Genomic DNA, 26,305 nt, shown 5'->3' on the forward strand with positions numbered 1-26,305 from the left:
CAGTGTCAATTGTTCATTCAACACCACTTACAGAAACCTATGAAACTATCCATTGTTTTAAAAAGATAAATATAATGAACAAGTGGCATGTATGTTGTGTTCTGAAGATGTGTGGATTTTATTGGGGCAGCAAGGAGGGTATACTAAATTCCCATGCTTTTTGTGCGAATGGGACAGTAGAGCCAAAGACAAACACTGGGCAGTTTTCAATTGGTCCAAAAGGAAAAAAAATGTAGCCAAGTTCACATTGATTGACCAACAGAACGTTTTGTTACCACTTTTACAATTAATTCATAATTGGGAAAAGAGAGACGTGGCAGTACATAAATATGGAGAAACTAGTACTCACTCTATCCGCAAAACTGTTTTTTCTTCTTCGTTCTATTAATTTCAGTTGCCACTGCCACCATTTTTCTCAAAAAGTGATATCCAGCAGTGAAACCAGGAAACCCAACCCAGTGCACCAAGAAATCACTTCAGTCCTCTCTAAATTTAGCAAATGGCTCAACATGAATGACTTCTGGTGCCTAAAATCAAACAAAACGAACCAGTTTGTATTTATGCATAAGGGTGATTATGCAAAGAAAGTAAAAGACAAACTAAATAGTGACTCATACGGTGTCATCACAAAGATACCCCACAGACAGGTACAATAGAATTGTGAAAAGCCAATACCTTGTTCAAAAATTTCCGTTGTCCCAGGCAAAGATAAGGAAGACATTTTGCACTGTCTGAAGATTTGCCAGCTCATTAACCTTTTAACATAAAAGCCCGAGTATACTCGGGTTTTTAATTTCCACGAAAATATAATATCCCGAGTATATTCGGGGTAACTTCTTTTTATCCGTACACATTTTAAAAGGACGATTATATTCGTTTTTCTATGTTTCTGCATGTTTCCGCTAGATAGTGCTGTTGAAGTTGTTGTTTACTTGTCTTTCCGGTAGATGTCACTAATAGTGCTGTTGAAGTTTTTTCTTTCTTTCTTTCCGGTAGATGTCACTAATCTCCTTCTTTTGATGTTTATTTTCGTCTACTGCATAGGTGTGAGAAAATCAGTTAGGGTGCCTTTGTTTTCTTCCGTGTTTCTTGGTGGTATTCTTCTTCTTTTGTGAAAATGGAGAGTGAAGAAGAGCTTGATATTCAGTTTAACGGTTCAGATAGCTCCGAAGAAAGTCATGAAGAAAGTTCAGAAGAAAGTGATGTGTCATATTCATCGGAAACTGACTTTGCAAGTGCCAGACGGTGTGCGTGATGCTAGAGGGAAGAAGGCTAGAAGAGAATCCAGATACATGTGTGAGGAGTGCAGTGTAGCTTTGTGCATTGATCCATGTTTCAGGGTTTATCACACAGTCAGTAACATATAAACAATGTATTTCACATTTAGTGGGTACACTTATACACGTTTTAGGACTAATGACAAAGTCCCTATAATATAAACAATTGTTTTCAAGTTCACTAATTAGTGTTTCAGTGCTATTTTGTGTTTATTTTGATTATTAAAATAACTTACCTTGATATTTTAACAAGTTCTATTGGTAATATTTAACTCATTGAAAGCACGAGTATACTCGGGATTTTATCTTAGGGGCTTTTCAGAGGCATGTATCTCATTGTTGAGTTGTCAACAATCAACATTATTATAACCATACATAATCTTCTTACCTGATTATTTCAACAGAGTAATAAAAAAATTACATTAAAATCGAAACAATTTTTTTAATGAAATCTGTATGTTAAGAGGTTAAAGATTCTGCATTCAGAAAAGACTTGGAGCTTTGGTATGGGACTCGTTTATAGATATAATCAACAGGTTTTTGTTCAATGTCAAAGATGGCCGACATGAAGAGATTGTGAAACAAGCTACAGACACTTGGCTGTAACATGAGTTTGAAGTTACATTTTCTGCACTCTCACCTCAACTACTTCCCCGAAAACTAAGGGGCACTAAGTGAAGAAAAGAGATAGAGATTTCATCAGTCAATAAATATTTCATGTCACCATTGTAAAATATCCTTACATGATAGGGGAAAACTGTGTGCAGATTTGAATTCAGCACATCAAAATTAGGTAAGAACACCTATTTACCCTTATGCTGCAAAACAATTTTATTTTGCAGGCCTGTGTAATTAATTTACAAGTGAAATAACAATATGTGAACAAGTATGTTTACATTTTTTTTAAGGACAGTTCAGCACATCAGATAGTGCTTTTTTAAGCTAAACAGTCACAAATTGCCCACTACTGTATCTGTTCAGTTCTCTTCTCAAAGGCATATACAATATGGCTTTGTATTTGAAATAATGATGTTCAGATGAAGACTTGGTAGCAGTTATTGAAGTACACCCAGCTGTATGAATGTTGTAATGGCAAATTTGTAATTGATGGCATATGAGTTAGCATCATACTCGGAAAACACCAACATGAGCTGAAGTTACAACTGCATATGATAAAAAAATAACAAAATAAGTAAGGGTGTTACCATGATAGAACTTTAAAAAGATACGAAGAATCCGACATCACTCCTTTTACCATTTGCAATGAGGATGCACACATTGAATATGGCCTACTGTCATATTTAAAACGAAATGACAAAATCTTGCACTGTTACAGGTTATTTATTTGCATACTGAACTTGTATAAAGTTCTGCCAGGTTTACTGACAAACCAATATGCTTACAGTGAAAGTATTGTGTAGGGAAATTTCTGTATTGCAGATACACAGATGCAGGTTTCACATGAAGTACATGGCAATTGAAAATGATTTGTCCACTTTGAAATGGGCACATATTTTGTGTTTACACTGCTAGATGCCACTACTGATGCTATATCTTACAGCAAGCTATTCAAGAAATGTTGAATGAAAAGCAAGCATTTCTGTATGATCTAGTTGGACACACATGCTAGCAGATGTTACTTCATGTGACTTTGTTTATGGGCCTATATCAAATATGCTGTATACATTCCACCATTATTCACATCTATACTGATGAACGGAGTGGAGGAGGAACTTAACTACAACTTGAGGTTCCTCATCACTAAGGAAAGTCTCATATAGCAAATAAGCAGAGATATGAAATTTTACAAGTTTTCTTTTACATTGATGTGCCACTCATCACTGTTGATGTTGCAGACTAAAAGCATGGCTATTTGAAAATTGGATTAATCTTTTTGATTTACCCTGTATGTTAACATTTATAAATATTCTGGACAAATTTGAATTGTGTGTATTGGCTCAATGTGGCATCAGCTCTGCCCTAGATTTCAGTAGGGATGTGCAGTGACCTTGACATTTGGGGCACCAGTTAGCGAAGAGCATAATCAAAGAGAGATTCAGTGGTTTCTTAATAAACACTTGATTATTCCAAAAACCTTAGTCCATGAGGAGACAATATAGGATGTAAAGGAATGATTACTGGCATTACTATAAAATCATTGTGAAGACTTTTCCAAGGGACAAACCTCCCATATTCTACATGTCCAGACAGGGTTGGCAATTTTTTTTCTTTTCAAAAAAACAAAAGTCTTTTGTTTTAAACATGTCTTTAATGTTTTAAACAAGAACCGGAAAAAACATGACTTATTTTCTAAGAATAATGATTAATAAGGAATCTCTTAATAATCCAAGGAAAGACTATGTTCCTAGTTATAAAGTAAATGCTTGACTAACATCTTAATAATCTTAATCTTAATACTTAAATCTTTAAGTTAAATCTCGCATGTAGGCTGTTCAAGAAGCTTCATCCAATGCACAGTTGCCAGACCCCACTATCCACGTGGTAGCTACTCTGTTTTTCGGAATACGACTTTTTTTCGTGAAAGCAACAAAATATTGACATTAACAACTGTGTGCAGTGTATTAAGTAAGGAACAAAACTGTTTCATCCATATAGTATTCAATTCTTTTTAAACATTTGTGAAAAAAACATATCCAGGCATTTTAAAGAGGCCCGCGAGTACTCATCATGATATATTTTTAAACACTTTTGTTTTAAACATGCCAACCCTGGTCCGAGAGCTGCAAAGAAATACAATTACTGTGTGCCATGTGTTAAACAACTACACTTGGACCATGAAAAAGATGTGCAGTTTTACCTAATGATTTGACAGCCAGCCAGTTGGCCAGACAATTCCACAGGGAAAACTGAAAAAAAAAAAAAAATCGGACAAAGCCAGGGCTCGCTCAGTTAGTACATCAGTGGCACGGTGTGCTAGAGACCTGGGTTCGAGTCCTGGTCAGCCCTAATTTTATGCTGAAATTTCTATATAGTACATCCACTGTGTGTCAAATTGTAAGGTAAATTACAACCCTACACTGTGAGAACTAGGCACCTTTTACATCAATGTTACAAAGGTAATAGATCCTGTTGCATAGCACTGATGGAGACAATTCCACAGGTAGAACAGCATTAGTGATCCTTGTTCATTACATGCAATACCTTTGTATTCTCATAAAATCAGTATGTGGTGTGGTGTCAGATGAATCATGAACTTTTTTTTTTAACAGAAGTCCAACAGGTAATACTCAACGAGTTTGTCAATCAACAGTTGAACTAATGTATATTTCCAACAAGACTGTGCAACATATCACATGTGGAATGTCAGCATGAGAGTAACTTAAAAGTCCAAGATCTCCTGATCTAACGCCACCAGACTTCATTCTGGATTTTATTGAAGTACAAAGTGTACAAAAATAAACCTTACACAATCAAAGTCTTGAAAGAAGTTGCACATAAATTAAGAGATTGAAGTCATTACCAATGCCACTTTAGGAGAAGTATTCCAGAATTTGGAAGGACATGTACAAGCCTGTTTGGATGTGGAAGACCATTTTCCAGCATCGACTATGAGCAGGTCCTGTTTTGCAGTGTTGGAGGTGCGAGCATATAAAAAAACAACTTACATAAACTCTAGGTTCTAGCAATTTTGTAGACAAAAGTTTCGGACCAACAGAGAGCAAATCACCCAGTACTTCAACAGTTTAAAATGTGTTTGTGTTTCTCTGTAGTTTAACACTTTGTGCTGAAAGATAGATAAATTTTCACTTACCTTTCCCTGTCTTCCTACTGTAAATATAGGCTAACAAATGGGCACACTGCATGCATACATGCAACCCCTCCTCCCCTTCAAGGTGTAGCAAATTTATAACAAATCCTATTTCCATCCTTGTTTATCAATTTCAAGCATCTTTCCTTTTTTGATCAAACAGATCCATCTTCTTATTCTTTCACTACTGTCACTTGTGTTTGTTGGCAACACTTTCTCATGTCTGCAACTTTACAATTTCCACTATTACATTTTATCTTGAAGTATCTGTCCGACACTACTTTCCCTTCAGCCGCATTAAAAATTTGTTGAAAATAAAAATGAACCTTCAAAAAGGTGATATTTTTGCCATGGTTTATATCCTCCGCTATATGCTCAGTTAACATTTTTGACACATCATGGTCACAACAGCAGATCTTTTAGCATGCAGAATCCTGAACAATTGTAATGAGCACAAGAATATGTAAACACTTCAGTTAACTTTTTCAACAGAAGATTTTTAATATATATTTTTAGAAGTTCATTACACTGAATAAACAAGAAATTTACCTTCTTTACATAGTTTGCATTTTTTTCAAGTTATATTTCGAATTCTCATCAGTAACTTTACAATGGTTGGTGCATGTGATACCTGAGGGTTAATGGGCTGTCCATTTCACACTATCACAACAGCAATGATTCAAAATAGAGCCTTCACCAAATTTCTTGCACGATGAGTTACGCTCTCATACCTGCTGTGTAATTCTAAGTACACATATTAAAAAGCTTTCATACACAAAACTTACATCAACCATCTTCACATACTCCATGAAGAAAATGTTTTCAAAAGTAGGAGTTAAAACAACCAAAACACCTACAACTTTTTAAAAAGAAGTTATTGTAATGATTTAAAATAACACATGAACAAATCTCACCAAAGTGCTATACAACTTTGTGTTCTGGAAACATTTCACATAGATATAATGTATTCCAACACATATATAATATATTTTTAAAATAAATTAATTAACAACAGTTTAAATTTTGAGCTGATTACTAGATGGAAAGTTCACCAACTTTATTGTACTGATTGATAATATTTTGGCCCAATTATGTGCAAGTAAAAAAAAAAAAAAGAAAGCCATTTTCAAACTGTCATTCATGAAATCAAGGACATTAAGTTAGAGGCACACTAAATATGTAGCCCAAAGTAATATAGTTTGAATATCAGGACTTACAACATGCACAGGATACATATAATGATAGCTGATTGAAGAAACATGCCATTTTTTGTCATACTCCCTCCCCCTTCCCCACTTAAAAATGCCCCGAAATGATTGGCCCTTCATTCTGCAAAGCAGCTGACAAGTTTGGAATATTAATGCAGTATTAGGAAAAACTGTGGTTCCTTACAGCACACACTGTAAGAAATCATGATGCAAGTAAGTATGAATTTACCAAAAGTGTAAAAGGAGTACCGAGTTACACATGAAAGGACATAACATATATGCACATCCTTTACATCTTGGTTGGTAATTAGTAGCAGAAATAATCGTAGGAAGAAAGTGCTGTCCACAATACTTGAAACAACAAAATCAAATGCTAGTTTTGGGACTAATTGAACAGACTATAAGTGAATGACAGGTTTCTTCGGCAAGAAGAAATAGTTTTCTATGTGTTATTTCTGTAATATGTTGTACATTCTTGTTCAAATCAATGTTTATACACCTGAAATAATGTTAAGAAAACCAATAAAATGTGTCTGCCATGAGTGTCACTCCTTTTGATGTATAATACAAAATTTAAAATATTATTTGTCTGAATATGCATACATATTTATAATTATGCAATTGGGGTATTTTTCCTTACACAATTCCCTTTACAAAAATAGGTACAACATGTTTTTAATAGTATCACTACTTGTCTCAAGAATCTGAAAATATCAGTTGTTAAACAAGGATTAAAAGTCACACCATTATACAAGTGTGTCACATGCAATGGAAATTTACAGAATTTGATTATACCAGTCTATTTAAATATTGGTCACTTTATGTCTATTTCAGGCAAATTTCATTTATCATATTCCTAATTAATACTTTATATGTTCTGTATTTTTCACATGACAAGTAACGTTACTGTCATGTCCTTTCTGATTAGAGCACTAGTTACATCAAACTAAAAGCACATACAATGGATTTCACATTATCTTTGAAGATTGCCCTTGGAATCATTTTAATATTAACTAAGCCGATAACACATTCAACAATTCCTGATGATACTGATAATGAAAAATGTATCCCTTCAAGACTATTTGGAATAGTTATGCCTGTAGGAAAATGCATGCATTTTCTTACATACAACTGTCATATCAATCACAGCAACAGCATCCCCCGCAAAAGGTTTACTTTTGAGATAATCAGAACATTAAAATAGCCCCACAATGTGTGCTCAGAAGTAATGGCAAAATCATTATTTTTTCATACTTTTCAGGGTATTTGAATTCTGGGAAAGTGGCAGATGGTGTTTCTCAAAACTCACAAGATGCCCATTCTGGAAAATCATTACTGGTCACTATTGCTGACTACATTTAAACTGATAACACTGATATCAGCTAATACCAATGTATCAATATTGTTTCACCCAGAATAACTTTAGTAAATCACACACAAACTTCAAGTGTTGCAATCAACTTCATTTTTCACACACTTTATATATATATATCCGATCTTTCAGTACTCAGCACAAATTTGGGAAACTCAATTTTCTAGACACACAGAAAAATAAAAGATTTTGTCATGTAACTATTCTAGTATCTAAGAAAGAACTAAAGTGGGGTAAACTTAATTGAAACAATAATTCTGTAAAGGCACTGATCGAAAATTAACAATTGCGTTAAAGGGACCCGCAATTCTAGTTAAATTTTGTATCTTTCTTTCAGTATTTGTTTATACATGCCTTTCAATTGACACTTGTACAAGTACACACCTTGTAGCTAAAAACATATTTTGAAACTTATATCTACTGTGGGAATCTTGCATCATGTGATATCAATACATAGCCAGATCAATGGAAAATTCCGCAACTTGTGCAGCATAAACAAAAAGTTAAGCAACTTATAGATTTGTCAAATTTTACTTTTGTACCCGAAAAGTAATACAACTCATTTTACATGTATAGCAAAACTTTATCTGCTAGGCATTTCAGCAATAGTCGGCAAAATTAAGCACATTCTAACTTCCACCAAATTGTATGAATAATCCAGTGGAGTGAAGCTTGTACCATGAAGCTTTGTGAAATAGCAACAAACCACACATATGTCATTACTAATCTTCCTCTTGTTCACTGTAAAATAAAATAATCAACAGAAAATGCCTTAAGTACTAAATAAATACAAGAAAAGTTGGTTAATTTGTCACATCAAAAAACACACAACCAACCAGTGTAAATACAGCAAACCAACCAAATACACTGTAATCTGCATATTATCATCAGTTCCATTAATTTTAGAAATTGCAACTTTACACTCTCCCTTGCATCATTACAAAACTTAAAGCAAACTAAAGCATTGCAAATTCCTATTAGTAAACAGGACAACCATTGCAGAGAGCATAAAAAAATCATACCAAAATCCTGATAACCACATACATTTGCTATTTCAGTCTTCATGTTCTATTGTGCCTCTCATGCACCTAGACTAAAACAGAGATTTTACTATTTACACTTAGTATAGATTTATTTTATAAACTTGCGTAAAAATTAAAAAATAATACAATCACTCTTTGTCTGGTGTAGAGATTTTTCATCAGACTGAATTACAAAGTTGAAGTATATTAAAGTTAGTAGTAATATAACAAGTATGACATAAACTTCAATAACTAGTACCACCAACACTTTTTTTCTTGCAATCATGATTTAACGTAAAAAACAAAACACACCTAGTATACCAGCAGGTATGAGATTATGTACCTAGGCATATCTATCTACCTATATATATATATATACGTGTGTGTGAATATATATTAAATTTACAGTAATGAAGTATTTGCTGTAACTGCAAATAATGTACAAAATCCCCCATATGCAAAATTACGATTGATGGAGATTCAGTTAATAATTCTGTCACAATGAGCCTTATCTGTATGTTTTTTTTACAAACATATTCTATCCCTTTTTTCACATATAGTTGCATACAAGATTAACATAAAATGAAATTATGTACTTCTTACAATGAAAGTGGATGAAAAACACATTTTCTGTTCCCCCCCATCTTCTCTGATTTCATAATGATTTCAAATGTTACTCAATGCTAACTTCTTTCATGTTTAGGAAATGGAAGAGAGGTTTTTGCATACTGTCATTACACTCACTCACTTCACAGGTGTCCGACTGATCACAGGTAAGCACCAAGCATACTCTTTTCAAGCACTCAGTTTGTTCCACCACTTACACCAGAGAACAGTCTCTTTGTACAGCAAAATGCACCGTTAACACATCATATTACTGTCGCCATCCTGCTGCTGCACTGAATCCTGTTTGCAAAGAGAACATGTGTTAATTTGTGAATGTACAAAATCTAAGTACTCCAATTTACTTTGCATAATACAGTGTGATTCAAAAGTCTCATTTTAAAAATGCATTGCTGTAAAACTAGAAAATATTTCTGAGTATTGTTGCTTGTGGTGATGGAAATGCTTGGAAATGTGCTGCACCACGGGATAGCTGCACGTGACTGCACGTGCACGAGAGTTTTCAAGAAGTAAAATCCCGTGTACCACGAGTCTCACGCAAGGACAGAGAGTTGCTAAGTTGGAAGCTTATTTTCTGATGTTATGGAGATTGGTTTAATTTGAATTGGTCTGTTAACAGAACTCTCACATATGGGCTTCAGAAAATTCACACGCATTACATGAAGTCCCACTTCATTCTCAAAAAGTTGGAACGCGGTGTGCAATTTCTAGGTGGCAAATTGTGTGACCATTAAAAAGAAACTTAATTCAGCTGTGTACGGAGACATTATCCATAATTTCGTGGCGATGCTTGAAGAAGAGGAACACTATTGTTCGTTCCTGTCACACTTAGAACAAGAAAATGGAGATGCTCCATGAATTCTTCCAAGATCCACTGATCTCGAAAAAATTGTGGCCCTCTCGCTCTCTCGATTTCAGTCCTTCAGATTTTTATTTATGGGTATATCTAAAAAATACAGTGTACCACAACAACCCTAGTTAGAATGCTGCTAGATCTGCAAAACAACATAATCGGAGCCATGAGGGACATATTGAACATATTGAAAAAAAGTAGGGTCCCTCATGTGTCGTAGCGTGAATTTGTGTATTCGAGAACATGTATGGCATTTCCAGCATCTTCTGCAAATATTGTGTGGTTATTATGTAAGAACGAATTTAAATTAAGTTATGGGCCACAGTATAAAAGTATTTGAATTAAATTGTCATTCACTATTTTCATGAAAAAAAATTAAATCAGAGTTCGGGTACTTTTCAATCGCACTGTATATAAAGGTTGAGTACTATGAAAAACTTTACTACTGGCTATGTACCAGTACCTGGCCTGTCGTTATAAGGAGACAATCCAAATCATGAAGCCCTTTTTTGGTCAAATGCTAACTGCAGTCATATCCTGTTTAGCAAATTAGTTCTCCTGATGTTGAGTAATTTTGGTTCATGAAAATGAAAATAAACATTGCAAAGACTCTGAACACAAGTTTAAATTATGTTTACAGGCTGTAACTGATAAAATTCTGCAACTTCAGAAGTTCATCTTAAGCAACAATTACTTTTTTGAAGAGGCTCAGGTATTACACTACTGAAATAATGTATTTGATTAATAATGACTCTAAATTACAAACTAAGAATTTTGATGACTTCTATGTATTTTTTCTTTGTGTATTGTAAAAATAATCAAAAGTCAACATAATTAATTTACTGATTTGCCAAAATGCCATTAACAGATGGTGATAATCATTATGAAACACAACTGCAAAGAGAATAGATTGATTCATCAATAGGTATTGCTGGTAGTTTCTTGGATAAAACTGATAGTAAGTTTCTTATATGAAACTGAGTAGCGCTCATATTGTGAGCAATTACATGTTGTGGGGTAGCATTTGCTGTTGCTAGTTTCAGAGGTATTTTGTGAAGCACCATGGTAAAGACTAAAATTTATTTATTACACAGTGTAATTAGAATTACTCACTTATTTGTGATAATCATCACATTTATTTTAAATGGTTGTATTTCAATTTCAAGCTTCCATGTAACCAAATGGTGAGTACTTTTGCCAGTTGATGCGAGTGGTCCCAGATAGGGATGGCCAAACGGATCCGGATCCAAAAGTTACGGATCCGGATCTGAAAGTTTCGGATCTGGATCCAGATACGAAAAACCGGATCCGGATCCGAGACTTTCGTATCTCAATCCCATTATAATATTACCACACGTTAAAAGGTATGATCTTCGATTACAAAGAAATTTCTCATTAGTTAGTCCTACAATAATTTTTTTCAAGTGTTGTTACTAAAATACTTGCTATGCATCGGCTAACACACTCTTGCACAAAAATAGTCTTACTTGTTTAACATAAAATGTCAGAGGTGATTTTGTAAATGCCATTGAAAGGAATATGTATTCATTCGAATGTATTGGAAATGGAAACACACCTAAATGTGAGACATTCCATTCCAATATGAAACCTTTAACACATAGAACAAGATAGAAATGTTATACAAAAATTATACAATTTTTCTACAGTTACAGTTTTCCAAATTAAAATAAAACATTATAATATATGCAGTGTTATATAATTACAAAGTGTAAGACTAACAAGAGAGGTTATCTAAGTGCCCCCCTCCGATTTCCATGAAACTTGTCAGGTGTATAGTGGGGCCCAATGGAAGAAATAACTGTTTTTTTGTTTCAGCTAAAAAACTGTTTTAGGAGGCAAAACCCCCTCAAATGTCAAGATGAGGACAAATTTAAATGGGCATTTCACCCCTGTGTTCCCCTCCGATTTCCATGAAACTTGGCAGGTGTGTGTATAAACGGGCCCAAAAGAAGAAATACGTGTTTTTCTGTTTCGGCTAAGAAACTGTTTTAAGGGGCAAAACCCCTCTCAAATGTCAAGATGAGGACAAATTTAAATGGGCATTTCACCCCTGTGTTCCCCTCCGATTTCCATGAAACTTGACAGGTGTGTGTATAAACGGGCCCAAAAGAAGAAATACGTGTTTTTCTGTTTCGGCTAAGAAACTGTTTTAGGGGGCAACCCCCCTCAAATGTCAAGATGAGGACAAATTTAAGTGGGCATTTCACCCCTGTGTTCTCCTCCGATTTCCATGAAACTTGGCAGATTTATAGAGGGGCCTAAAGGAAGAAATACGTGTTTTTTTGTTTCGGCTAAAAATCTGTTCTAGTGGGCAACCTCGCCTCAAATGTCAAGATGAGGACAAATTGAAGTAAGGATCCCCCTCCGATTTTCATGAAACTTCGCAGGTATATAGAGGGCCCCAAAGGAAGAAATACATGTTTTTTTTGTTTCGGCTAAAAACCGGCAAAACCCGTCTCAAATGTCAATATGAGGACAAATTGAAGTGGGGATCATCTGACCCCTGTGTCCCCCTCCGATTTCCATGAAATTTGGCAGGTGTATAGAGAGGCCCTATGCCCCCTGTTTCTTCCTATGCCATATTTACGTGGTTTCGGGGTCGGATCCCCACTTCAATTTCTCCTCATCTTGACATTTGAGGGGGGGGGGTTCCCCCTAAAACGGTTTTTTAGCTGAAACACAAAAACACGTACTTCTTCCTTTGGGCCTCTCCATACACCTGCCAAATTTCATGGGAATCGGAGTGGCACACAGGGGTCAGATCCCGCGTCAATTTGTCTTCATTTTGACTTTTGAGGGGGGTTTTGCCCCCTAAAACAGTTTTTTTTTAGCTGAAACACAAAAACACGTATTTCTTCCTTTGGGCCCCTCCATACACCTGCCAAGTTTCATGGAAATCGGAGGGGGAGACTTAGACCTCCCTTGTAAGTGTATTAATTAATTACAAATCGCGCACGCGCGCACACACTATATATATGTGTGTATGTATGTATATATGTATATTAGCAGGTAACAATGTGTTATAAACACATTCTTACTTTCCAAAGAAGCGCATGTGGGATGGCAAAACAGATCCGGATCCAAAAATTCCGGATCCGGATCTGAAAGTTCTGGATCTGGATCCGAAAGTTCCGGATCCGAAAAATTTTAGGATCCGGAACCAAACGGATCCGCTAGGATCCGGATCTGGCCATCCCTAGTCCCAGATGGGGGCTCCAAAATTTCAGTATTGACCCGGCATTGTGAGGGCAGTAGGGTTGCTAATGTGAGGTCTCTAAAGACAAGAGAATGGTGTCGATGGGATTCAATGCACCGACTACATGTCACCCAATAAAATCCACTTGGTAGACATTGGTTCTCAAAGGGCTGTTGCATCAAGTTCTCTTTCGTTTTAGCATTTATTTTATGCCACTACCTCTTAGGTTCATAATGACGATAAGGATAAATGATAAATTGTTGAAATGGATGATGGGACAAATACAATGATATATGAATGTTTACGCAGAATTTGAACCTGGGACCTTTGTGACCTATTAAAGCTGACCACTCCTCAACAGAGGAAGGCTTGAATGATTACTAGCTTGTACGTGGGAGAGAGGAAGGGACAAGTAGATGGCATTTTAAGATAGCTGGAAAGAGTGAAGAAAAATATTAACCATTTCAAATGGGGTTCTTGTTCTGATGCAAATATAGCAATTTTTAACGATATTTTATTTCACACAGCTTATGTTCAATAAGTGACCACAAATATGAGAATTTCAATGCACTGCTAATAATAAGTGATAATGACCTCTCAAACCAAAATGCATATATTGATTACTGTAGTAAATAATACATCAAAATACTCAGTTGTTTCATTAAATAAACCAGGCAGGTATTTACTATTTCCATTTAATGTTGAGTGGTCCATGTGAGTGTACACATGAGTATTACATTTCAAGAACAACAATTTCACTAGAATTGTTACACAGTGAGCATTAACAAGGTTACTACTCTTTTTGCCAACACAACCTTTCCATGTATTTTCAAATAAATTTACAGACCATTTCAACTTACTCAAACCTAGTTTTAAATAGTTTTAGGGTTAAAATAAGAAAGAACTGGTTTGAGTTAAAAGAGAAAATAATTTTTAAAAAGTAAAGTAAAGTGTTCCCCTGTGCATAGCACCATGCCATGAAGGCGTATAGGGGGTGTGGGGGTAACGCCCCACACTTTCTTGATCCGGTCGTGAGTGGGGTGATGTGATCAGCATCACGCCCCTGACCGCCTTTACCCCCCAGGGTTTCCCCCAGGTACCCATATTATTCGACGCTGGGTGGACGCCGGGGCCGCTTCCATCGTTAGAAAAGTTCCCGGATTTGAACCGGCCGGGGATCGAACCTGGGACCTTTAGCATGGTAGTCAGACGCGTTACCGACTGAGCCACCGCGGCCACTAATAATTTTTAACTATTTCTTTTTATATATTAACAGCTAGTTGTTTACAAACATTAAAATATCCAAGTTCAGCACATCTACAACAATCACATTTCATATTCCCAGATTTTTCTAGGTTTCTAAAATTTGTTTTACAATACCCTGAATTTCATTTATTTCATAGGTCAAATTCTATGTCTTTTCCAGGGCAGTATAAACCATGATGGATGGTTGATTATCAAACTAAATCACACATCACTTCGCAAACACAAGTTCTTATATTAATATTGTATTTGAAAATTATTTTTTCCTTGCAAGTTGAATCAGTAAACCTAGACAATGTGTAGCAGAGGTGTGACATCATTCCAGTTCCGGCAGAGCTGGGTGTCAAGGACAACTTCCAAGCAACAACGCAGATGTATTCATATCTGGCTGAAAAACTTTACTGGGCAAGATGATGTGCCACGCATATTTTACATTTTTTATTCAACTGGGGCGATGGGGATTGCACTACATGTCTTCGAAGTGTGATCTTTTGTCGTTCTTACCTGCAAAATTGGTCCATCTACCAGGTGTGCCAGTTAATAATTCTTAATTTCGTCGCTGGATGGTGCTGGAAGCAAGGGTTGGTGAACAGTCTCAACTGTTACGTCAGTGTGTTGCCAGGACAGTACCTGTCAAAACGCCGTGGATGTGCAACCGAGTGCAAGTGATCGTGATATTGGGTTTGTGTGGGAAACATGTTGACCTTCAAACCAAATAAGGAGCATGTGTGGCACGTCCTGCTTTTCTTGTTCAATCAAAAGAAGAACGTGAGTGAAAACCATCGTATCCTTGTGGAAACGTATGGTGACAATGTCCTAACGCAAGACAAGTGTGTGCGTTGGTTTCGACGATTCAAAAGTGGTGATTTCAACTTGAAAGACAAAGATCGCCCGGGCCAGCCGAAAAAATTCCAAGATGCCAAATTGCAAGCACTGTTGGACGAAGATGATACGCAAATGCAACAAAAACTGGCAGAGAAGTTAAATGTTGGTTGCCAAACCATATCTGATCGTCTTCATGCCATGGAAAAGATCCAGAAGGCAGGAAAATGGGTCTCACATGATCTGAACGACAGAAAAATGGAAAAGCGAAAAACGGTGTGTGAAGTGTTGCTTTCTCGGCATGAAAGAAAGTTTTTCTTGCATTGGATAGTGACTGGGGATGAAAAATGGATCTACTTCGAGAACCCAAAATGCAAAAAGTCATGGGTTGACCCAACCGCAAAACCGAATCACTTCGGAAGGAAGACAATGCTGTGCATTTGGTGGGATCAGAAGGGTGTGGTGTACCATGAGCTTCTGAAACCAGGTGAAACAGTGAATATCGTTCGCTACCGTCAACAACTCATCAATTTGAACCATGCATTGATCAAAAAGCACCCAGATTGGGCGACAAGACACGGAAAAGTGATTCTGCAGCACAACAACACCTCATCACACACAGCGAAAGGTGTCAGACACAGCATTTCTGCGCTTGGCTGGGAATTTTTGCCCCACCCGCCATACTCACCAGACTTAGCCCCTTCGGACTACCACTTGTTTTCATCGATGTCTCACTCACTTTCCCAGCAACACTTCAACAATTACGAAGCTGTCGAACAATGGCTTGCTGACTGGATCACCTCAAAATGTGAACGATTTTTCTGGAAGGGCATCCACAATTTGACAGACAGATGGGCACAATGTATAGCTAGCGATGGTGCATACTTTGAATAAAGCATTTGTTACCTTTCTCCCCAGATACACTTGTTTTCTTTCGGATCAATTAAGAATTATTAACCGGCACACATGGTAGCATCAATAAGGGTCAATGCCAGAAGCAAATCTTGGGGATATCTTTCTTCTTTACATGAAAATGGTGTATTTTTTTCCTGTAAATCCAATAATAGTTTTTTGCTTTTACTGTGTGTTCTTTATTATTCATGGGTTCCTGACAAAACTTTGCTCAACTGTATATACACACATATCTGTACTACAAGAACTATTTTTTTTCTGGGGTGCAACAATTAGGGGTCCAGTGGAACACCTCCAATTTTCAAAATTACCCCAACATTTTAAAATTACGTGCATGTATTTATTTATTTTTTTCTACAAAGTTGGAGACGGTTACATGTCCTCAAAGAGTGGTATTTTGTTATGTTTCACTGCATGTCTTTCAGAAATATTATTCCATAAAATGACTACACTGCTTTTCTTATACATTTTTACTATTTCCCCCCCAAGGAAATACGAGGGTAAATAAAAAAACTAAAGGCAATTTTGTGTTTTTGCAGGAATAAACTAAGACTAGGTGGGTCTGATGTCACCACGTGTATACTTGGAGTGTCGCGGAGCAAAAGGTCACACGAATGGACGCACCACTCCACGAATGCACCTTCGAGGAACAGCACGCCGTAGTGCACTTTCTGTGGTCGGAGAGAGTCAAACTGGCAGACATCCACCGTCGGCTGTTAGCACAGTATGGAGCAAACACAATGACTCCATGAAAGGTGTATGAGTGGGTGGCCATCAGATTACCACATCTTCGGCCCTTTGAAGGAGGTGCTGCATGGTCGTCGGTTCAGGTCAGATGACGAGGTCCAGCAAGCGGTGCAAACGTGGCTTCGTGAGCAACCAAAAACATTCCTTGCGGACGGGGTACAGAAGCTGACTGAAGGACAAAAATTGCATTGCCGTGCAGGGGGCATATGTGGAAAAGTGATATGTATAGTTCTTCTTGTGTGGAAATAAAGATGTTATGTGAAAATTGCCTTTACATTTTAATTTACCCTCGTATCTATCTATTTTCAATGCACCTTGGCATGGTTGTTGAAATATATCACTGCTACATACTACATTTTTCATTTACTTTGGTATATTGTGATGGTCTTACAGAGGTGCTGAATACAAATTTTTGCATAAAATTTTGATTTTCTTTATCATTTTGAAGTTTCCTAATGGAAAGTGAAATTTACAAATTTCACCTGCACTAAATATTTCTGTCATTTAGCAAATATATAACTAAAATAAAATAAAAAATTAACTAGTTCTCTTTACTATGATTTTTTAAAAATTATAATGCGGTAAGTTTCAAAAGCGTGCACCTTAGAAGTTATTCCAAGAGGCTAACACTAAAGGTTAATGGCAATATTTTCTACTCAAACTTGGGGATGATGTGAAGGAAGATTCATTCAATGGTGTTACATTCTCACTGTAGTAACCTTCAGGAAAAGTTTGCCTAAAAATTCACCACTGTGCACATCCTCAAAGTGGCTTTGAGGCTAGCCTGGCACCTTATAATAAAAGGGTATATTCATTCAAGAATATATAACAAAGGTTAATTCTCTTTCATAACACCAACATAAGTCATAGATATGGTAAACTCACCTGAAACAAGGCTTGACTAGTACTCGATAGGGAATGATTTGTACATGCAAATGGGTTATTCGAAGAATCATTTCTTCTAGGAGGAGATCCTAATTCACTTAGATGAGATAACTGTTGAGTCACAGCCAGCGTTCCTCCTTCTGCTACTGTCACAATTACCCAAATAATCTCTGAAAGAGAGACAACAGAAAACATGTGAAATAAAAACAATAACAAAAAAAATCTGAGTTATACACAAGTGGTACAATGAGATCCAAAATTGTAAATTTGTACTTCCTTTTTTAGTACAAATTGATAGAGATTTGCTTGGACAGCTATTGGGTAATCAGGATATAAGCGATAAATCTCAGGAGGAAATTATTAGGGAATTAAATAATCTTGCTTTATCTCGCACTGAACAGCAGAGTGCTAAGGAAGAGGAGAAAAAAGTTCAGAAAATTCTCGATAAGTCAAATTTACCGATTCCAGTCTTCACAGGGAGCGATGACAAGATTTCGCCGCATGATTATTTGCAGGAGTTGCGGAATTATAAAGATGTCATGAGCATTTCGGAGAAGTCATTGTTTGACAAGATTCTTCCGTTTTCGCTAAGGAGGGCTGCAGGGGATTGGTTTAGATTTTCACGCCCGTTTGAAGATTTCAAGAGCTTTGAAAATGCTTTTTTAGAAGAATATTATTCTGTAGATTATAAGAATGAGATCGACCGTTTGATTCTGAATCGCTTCCAAATGAGCGAAGAATCTCTGGTTTTGTTTATTCGTCGAATGAGAAAACTGTTTTCTATGAGGCAAAAAGAGACAGAGGAATGTGAAGTAATAGAACATATTCTATCTCATGCACACCCTAGTTTCCGTAGGCATTTGTATGGAATGCAATTTCAGACTTTGAAGGAATTGGAATCTGAAGCAGCCATTGTTCAGAGGAGGTTGTATTCAGAAAGGCTTTATTATTCACCGCTCGCCGGTGAGACGGAATTATCTTTTTCTGAAGTTTGCAACACTGAAGAGGACACCTCGCGAAGAACAGGAGTAAAACATTTGGCTTTGTCCGCGAGGACAAGCGAGGGGGGAACCGAGAGTGACCAGCTACCCTTATGCTCTCTCAATCCAGGTTTAGGAAAAAGGATCAAGGGCTGTGAAACAACCGCGTTTCTAAGAAGGGACATTGGCGGTGATGCGACCGTAGGGCACAAGAGACCCTCTTTTGATGCAACTTTTGGGCAAGCGGGGGCCAATAAAAATTCTGCAAAGATAATTTGTTGGGGCTGCAGTAGTGAGGGCCATAAACTCCAGGAATGTCAACAGGGCAATAAAAGGAACCAACCCGCTGGAAAGGGAGGTCAGCAGCGTCCCCAAATAAACATTTTGTCACCCGCCGGGAGAAAACGCAGAAACAAAGGCCGTTTTTTGAATGGAGAAGGCTGTTTTCAGCAAGACCTCGAACCTCTCATTCAATGTAAGATTAACAACAAACGCTTTGTATTATTTGCAGATACGGGAGCTTCAGCTTCTACGCTTAGTTTGGAAACAGCCAAGTTGTTAGAGAGGGATGGAAATAAATTCATGAAGACGAGAAAATGGAACATTTCATTAGCTGTGGGCAGTGTTACATCAGTTGGCGAGATGTATGCTACTGTTTGTATTAATAACATGAAATTTAGGCATAAATTTATCATCCTTGAGAATTGTTTCCGTGACATAATCGTTGGAAGGGACTTTTTAAGGCAGGGTGGGATAATTTTGCACATTGAGGACAACGGTTGGTCGTTCAAAGATAGCGACGTGATTTACACGTTCTCGAAGCGTGCATGTAAACGAGAATTCGCTGTTACAGTTATGCAGAGAAATAACGTGGTACATGAAAGGAATAACTCGTCAGATCACTCGCGCCTGGATGGATGCAACACACATGCACAAGAAAATAGCGGGAAGTCTACGAATGAGGATACGGGCCAATTAGTGGATTCCCAAGGACTCGAAGTTCAGAAGACTGCAAACGCTGGTGCATTATGCTCTCTGAAAATCTCGAAAGAGGTAAAGAGAAAACGGAGGAAGGGAATAAAAAGGGAATACAAATTTCCTCGAAAAAATTCCATTTCTACGGACAAGAAGAACCATGCATTATTATTTTTGCCTTTTGCTTTAGAGGACAATGAAAATGATGAATTACTGGTTTCTGAGAGGCTACAAGAAACTTCATCGATTGTTTCAGAGCAAATGAGAGACAGTTTGTTATCTCAAATAATGAAACAACTGAAAGGAAAGCATTTCTCTGGGAGTAGGAAGTATAAGGAGAAAGTTGCTAAGTTGGCCAATCAGTCGTTTTTGGATGAGGAGGGAGTTTTGTGCAGGAGGATAGACTGCAAGCAAGATCCTAAGGGAACAGCCAAGATATGGGTCCCGTTGAGTTTGAAATCTCAAATATTGACGTCACATCACGATTCTGAATTTGCAGGACACAATGGGAAGCAGAAAACTTTGTCGAAAATCAAGGAGAAATATTCGTGGCTTGGAATGACACGAGATATCGCTCGCTACGTCAGAAGTTGCGTTCCCTGTACTGTTTCCAGCAAAAGGAAGACAGAAGAAGTGAGACTGAAATACAAGAAAACGAGCCCAGCCGTACTTCAGATGTTCCCGGATGAAGAGAACGAGATCAAACGTAAGCCATGTAAATTTCGCATTGGAGACAAGGTGTGGCTGAAAGAGCACACTACATCTGGTAGATTGCGTGGCGTTAATGGTGAACTTGAAACGGAACACTCAGGTCCACGTTTAATGTCTGGAAGGATTAAAGAAGATACTTTCAGGGCAAAGAATGGGAAGGATTGTCCGATTGTGTAAGCTGAACCAGGCCAGTTGTCCAGCCATAAACCACCAGCTTTTGCTGTGAGGTGGAGGGACAGAAAACAGCCAAGGGGAGCCACGCGACAACTCCTAATGAGGGTTTGGAAGACTACCGTCGGGCCGCCTAGCCAGCAATCCCAGCTGTCATAATAGCCGACCGCCGATCTTCTTTTATTTGTTAATTTTTTTTTTTTATTTAGTTTCCATTTGTATATAACTTACCCCTATTTTCTTCATTTTCACAACACTGTTTATTTATTTGCGTGTCTCCAAGTTGTAAACAGAAAGACACATTGCAGATTTAGGTTCGAGAGTCGAACCAGGACTCAGTTGGGAGTCGAACCAGGACTCGGTTGAGAGTCGAACCAGGACTCGGTTGAGAGTCGAACCAGGACTCGGTTGAGAGTCGAACCAGGACTCGGTTGAGAGTCGAACCAGGACTCAGTTGGGAGTCGAACCAAGGACTCGGTGAAGAGTCGAACCAAGGACTCGGTGAAGAGTCGAACCAAGGACTCGGTGAAGAGTCGAACCAAGGACTCGGTGAAGAGTCGAACCAAGGACTCGGTCAGGAGTCGAAGCCAGGGACTCGGTGGAGAGTCGCACCAGGAACCAGAGAAAACCAACTTCAAGGAAGATGCTGCCAGGCAGACAGCGAGAGAGGATACTTCAGTGGCGGACTTCACAAGGAAGAGGAAGCTTGGTGAATCTGTGAACATTGTGGACAATGTGATAAAGTGAATGAACTAGTGACTATTTCATTTTTCAGATACTCTGAGAACAGCTGAATACTTTAGTGGGTATTGTGTAATTGTGTTGGATGATTTTGTAAATATGGTAATCTTGTTTTGAGTGTATTGTTTTTTCTTGTTCCTCTTGAAGGGGGGAACTATGTAACGGTCGGATTGACCATTACTGGTTTTGGTATATTGTAATAATTAATTGCTGGCCAGCTACAAGGTGTAGGGTTAAGTAATATGCTTCCATGAGTGTACTTTTATGTTATTATTGCTTGTAAGTGTATATTATTGGATTGTGCTTTGCTGGATGTTAGATTCCCCTGTTTTTACCTCCCCGGTTGGGGGAGCTAGCTGTCTTACAAAGGACCGTTGGCAGTGGAATTTTCCAACGCTACGGGGTCCACGTCCACGGACGTTTACCCCGACTATAAAAAGAGCCAGTGGGCTTTAGCAAAAAAACAGTGTTTCCCCATTGATCGACGAAAGAGGAACGTCTCCTCAAGTTTAGTCCACTTATGGTGGCTAAACTGGATATCATAATGTAGCATCTGGTTATGCCAGCCCCTGTTGCTGTCCCAAGTCCCCTTTTAGAAAAAGCTTTGATTATGTGGATATTTCCATATTGGATTAATTGATGCCCAAAAGAAAGAGAGAAGGCGTAAGAAAACGCATTTTTAACGGAATATCATTTAAGCTGAGGATAGGCCCACCGAGATAGTTTTGCTAACTCGGTGGTAAGGGAAGTGCCGATGGTTATGCCATAGGTGCGCAACTATATATTATTAGAGATTTGGTAATTTGGTCTATGCAAGACACTCATGGAAACGATCTGTAAAATATGTATATATATATAACTACGTATAATAAACCAATATATCCTACGAAAATGTTATGATTTCAAGAACAACGTACTGTCCATTTAACAACTTGTATATTCACTTGCTGTACATGTGTAAACGAACCAGGGACATAAAAATATAAATTGTTATGTGAAAACCCCCCTTTTGTAATTCCGGCGCAAATATAATCTGCTCGCTTGGCACCCAGGGTGAGGTGAAAGGAGAGATTGAGGGATTAAGTAGGAAGTAATCCAGAGGGCCGGAAAGAAACGAGGGATAGGGGGGCGACGTGTGAAAGTCGTCGTCCCCCCTGTCCCTCGTTTCTTTCCGGCCCTATGGATTACTTCCTTACTTTCATCCCTCAATCTCTCCTTTCACCTCACCCTGGGTGCCAAGCGAGCAGATTATATTTGCGCCGGAATTACAAAAGGGGGGTTTCACATAACAATTTATATTTTTATGTCCCTGGTTCGTTTACACATATACAGCAAGTGAATATACAACTGGTTAAATGGACAGTACCGTAGTTCTTGAAATCATAACATTTTCGTAGGATATATTGGTTTATTATACGTAGTTAGATATATACATATTTTACAGAGCGTTTCCATGAGTGTCTTGCATAGACCAAATTACCAAATCTCTAAATGAATATATTTTGCGTACCTATGGCATAACCATCGGCACTTCCCTTACCACCGAGTTAGCAAAACTATCTCGGTGGGCCTATCCTCAGCTTAAATGATATTCCGTTACAATTTGCGTTTCCTTACGCCTTCACTCTTTCTTTTGGGCATCAATTAATCAAATTCGGAAATATCCATATAATCAAAGCTTTTTCTAAAGGGGGACTTGGGACAGCAACAGGGGCTGGCATAACCAGATGCTACAGTATTTTATCCAGTCTAGCCACCAAAAGTGGACTAAACTTGAGGAGACGTTCCTCTTTCGTCGATCAATGGGGAAACACTGTTTTTTTGCTAAAGCCCACTGGCTCTTTTTATAGTCGGGGTAAACGTCCGTGGACGTGGACCCCGTAGCGTTGGAAAATTCCACTGCCAACGGTCCTTTGTAAGACAGCTAGCTCCCCCAACCGGGGAGGTAAAAACAGGGGAATCTAACATCCAGCAAAGCACAATCCAATAATATACACTTACAAGCAATAATAACATAAAAGTACACTCATGGAAGCATATTACTTAACCCTACACCTTGTAGCTGGCCAGCAATTAATTATTACAATATACCAAAACCAGTAATGGTCAATCCGACCGTTACATAGTTCCCCCCTTCAAGAGGAACAAGAAAAAACAATACACTCAAAACAAGATTACCATATTTACAAAATCATCCAACACAATTACACAATACCCACTAAAGTATTCAGCTGTTCTCAGAGTATCTGAAAAATGAAATAGTCACTAGTTCATTCACTTTATCACATTGTCCACAATGTTCACAGATTCACCAAGCTTCCTCTTCCTTGTGAAGTCCGCCACTGAAGTATCCTCTCTCGCTGTCTGCCTGGCAGCATCTTCCTTGAAGTTGGTTTTCTCTGGTTCCTGGTGCGACTCTCCACCGAGTCCCTGGCTTCGACTCCTGACCGAGTCCTTGGTTCGACTCTTCACCGAGTCCTTGGTTCGACTCTTCACCGAGTCCTTGGTTCGACTCTTCACCGAGTCCTTGGTTCGACTCTTCACCGAGTCCTTGGTTCGACTCCCAACTGAGTCCTGGTTCGACTCTCAACCGAGTCCCGGTTCGACTCTCAACCGAGTCCTGGTTCGACTCTCAACCGAGTCCTGGTTCGACTCTCAACCGAGTCCTGGTTCGACTCTCAACCGAGTCCTGGTTCGACTCCCAACTGAGTCCTGGTTCGACTCTCGAACCTAAATCTGCAATGTGTCTTTCTGTTTACAACTTGGAGACACGCAAATAAATAAACAGTGTTGTGAAAATGAAGAAAATAGGGGTAAGTTATATACAAATGGAAACTAAATAAAAAAAAAAATTAACAAATAAAAGAAGATCGGCGGTCGGCTATTATGACAGCTGGGATTGCTGGCTAGGCGGCCCGACGGTAGTCTTCCAAACCCTCATTAGGAGTTGTCGCGTGGCTCCCCTTGGCTGTTTTCTGTCCCTCCACCTCACAGCAAAAGCTGGTGGTTTATGGCTGGACAACTGGCCTGGTTCAGCTTACACAATCGGACAATCCTCCCCATTCTTTGCCCTGAAAGTATCTTCTTTAATCCTTCCAGACATTAAACGTGGACCTGAGTGTTCCGTTTCAAGTTCACCATTAACGCCACGCAATCTACCAGATGTAGTGTGCTCTTTCAGCCACACCTTGTCTCCAATGCGAAATTTACATGGCTTACGTTTGATCTCGTTCTCTTCATCCGGGAACATCTGAAGTACGGCTGGGCTCGTTTTCTTGTATTTCAGTCTCACTTCTTCTGTCTTCCTTTTGCTGGAAACAGTACAGGGAACGCAACTTCTGACGTAGCGAGCGATATCTCGTGTCATACCAAGCCACGAATATTTCTCCTTGATTTTCGACAAAGTTTTCTGCTTCCCATTGTGCCCTGCAAATTCAGAATCGTGATGTGACGTCAATATTTGAGATTTCAAACTCAACGGGACCCATATCTTGGCTGTTCCCTTAGAATCTTGCTTGCAGTCTATCCTCCTGCACAAAACTCCCTCCTCATCCAAAAACGACAGATTGGCCAACTTAGCAACTTTCTCCTTATACTTCCTACTCCCAGAGAAATGCTTTCCCTTCAGTTGTTTCATTATATGAGATAACAAACTGTCTCTCATTTGCTCTGAAACAAGCGATGAAGTTTTTTGTAGCCTCTCAGAAACCAGTAATTCATCATTTTCATTGTCCTCTAAAGCAAAGGGCAAAAATGATAATACATGGTTCTTCTTGTCCGTAGAAATGGAATTTTTTCGAGGAAATTTGCATTCCCTTTTTATTCCCTTCCTCCGTTTTCTCTTTACCTCTTTCGAGATTTTCAGAGAGCATAATGCACCAGCGTTTGCAGTCTTCTGAACTTCGAGTCCTTGGGAATCCACTAATTGGCCCGTATCCTCATTCGTAGACTTCCCGCTATTCTCATGTGCATGTGTGTTGCATCCATCAAGGCTCGAGGGATCTGACGAGTTATTCCGTTCCTGTACCACGTTATTTCTCTGCATAACTGTAACAGCGAATTCTCGTTTACATGCACGCTTCGAGAACGTGTAAATCACGTCGCTATCCTTGAACGACCAACCGTTGTCCTCAATGTGCAAAATTATCCCACTCTGCCTCAAAAAATCCCTTCCAACGATTATGTCACGGAAACAATTCTCAAGGATGATAAATTTATGCCTAAATTTCATGTTATTAATACAAACAGTAGCATACATCTCGCCAACTGATGTAACACTGCCCACAGCTAATGAAATGTTCCATTTTCTCGTCTTCATGAATTTATTTCCATCCCTCTCTAACAACTTGGCTGTTTCCAAACTTAGCGTAGAAGCTGAAGCTCCCGTATCTGCAAATAACACAAAGCGTTTCTTGTTAATCTTACATTGAATGAGAGGTTCGAGGTCTTGCTGAAAACAGCCTTCTCCATTCAAAAAACGGCTTTTGTTTCTGCGTTTTCTCCCGGCGGGCGACAGAAGGTTTATTTGGGGACGCTGCTGACCTCCCTTTCCAGCGGGTTGGTTCCTTTTATTGGTCTGTTGACATTCCTGAAGTTTATGGCCCTCACAACGGCAGCCCCAACAAATTAACTTTGCAGAATTTTTATTGGCCCCCGCTTGCCCAAAAGTTGCATCAAAAGAGGGTCTCTTGTGCCCTACGGTCGCATCACCGCCAATGCCCCTTCTTAGAAACGCGGTTGTTTCACAGCCCTTGAT

General features: G+C 38.4%; 1 protein-coding gene across 1 annotated transcript in view; it reads right to left on the reverse strand.

Annotated features, from left to right (window-relative positions):
• Positions 1-5,533: 5,533 nt before the first annotated feature.
• Positions 5,534-26,305, reverse strand: part of LOC146004967 (protein ILRUN) — a 54,145-nt gene continuing 33,373 nt past the window's right edge. Inside the window, exons 4-5 of the mRNA XM_083144047.1 lie at positions 17,972-18,141; positions 5,534-9,554 (exon numbers count right to left, since the gene is read on the reverse strand). Coding sequence (XP_083000173.1) covers positions 9,510-9,554; positions 17,972-18,141 — 215 coding nt within the window. The 3' untranslated portion in view covers positions 5,534-9,509. The remainder of the gene's footprint in view (positions 9,555-17,971; positions 18,142-26,305) is intronic.

Source organism: Lepisma saccharinum, chromosome 1, assembly GCF_977018435.1.
Source record: "Lepisma saccharinum chromosome 1, izLepSacc3.1, whole genome shotgun sequence".
NCBI lineage: Eukaryota > Metazoa > Arthropoda > Insecta > Zygentoma > Lepismatidae > Lepisma > Lepisma saccharinum.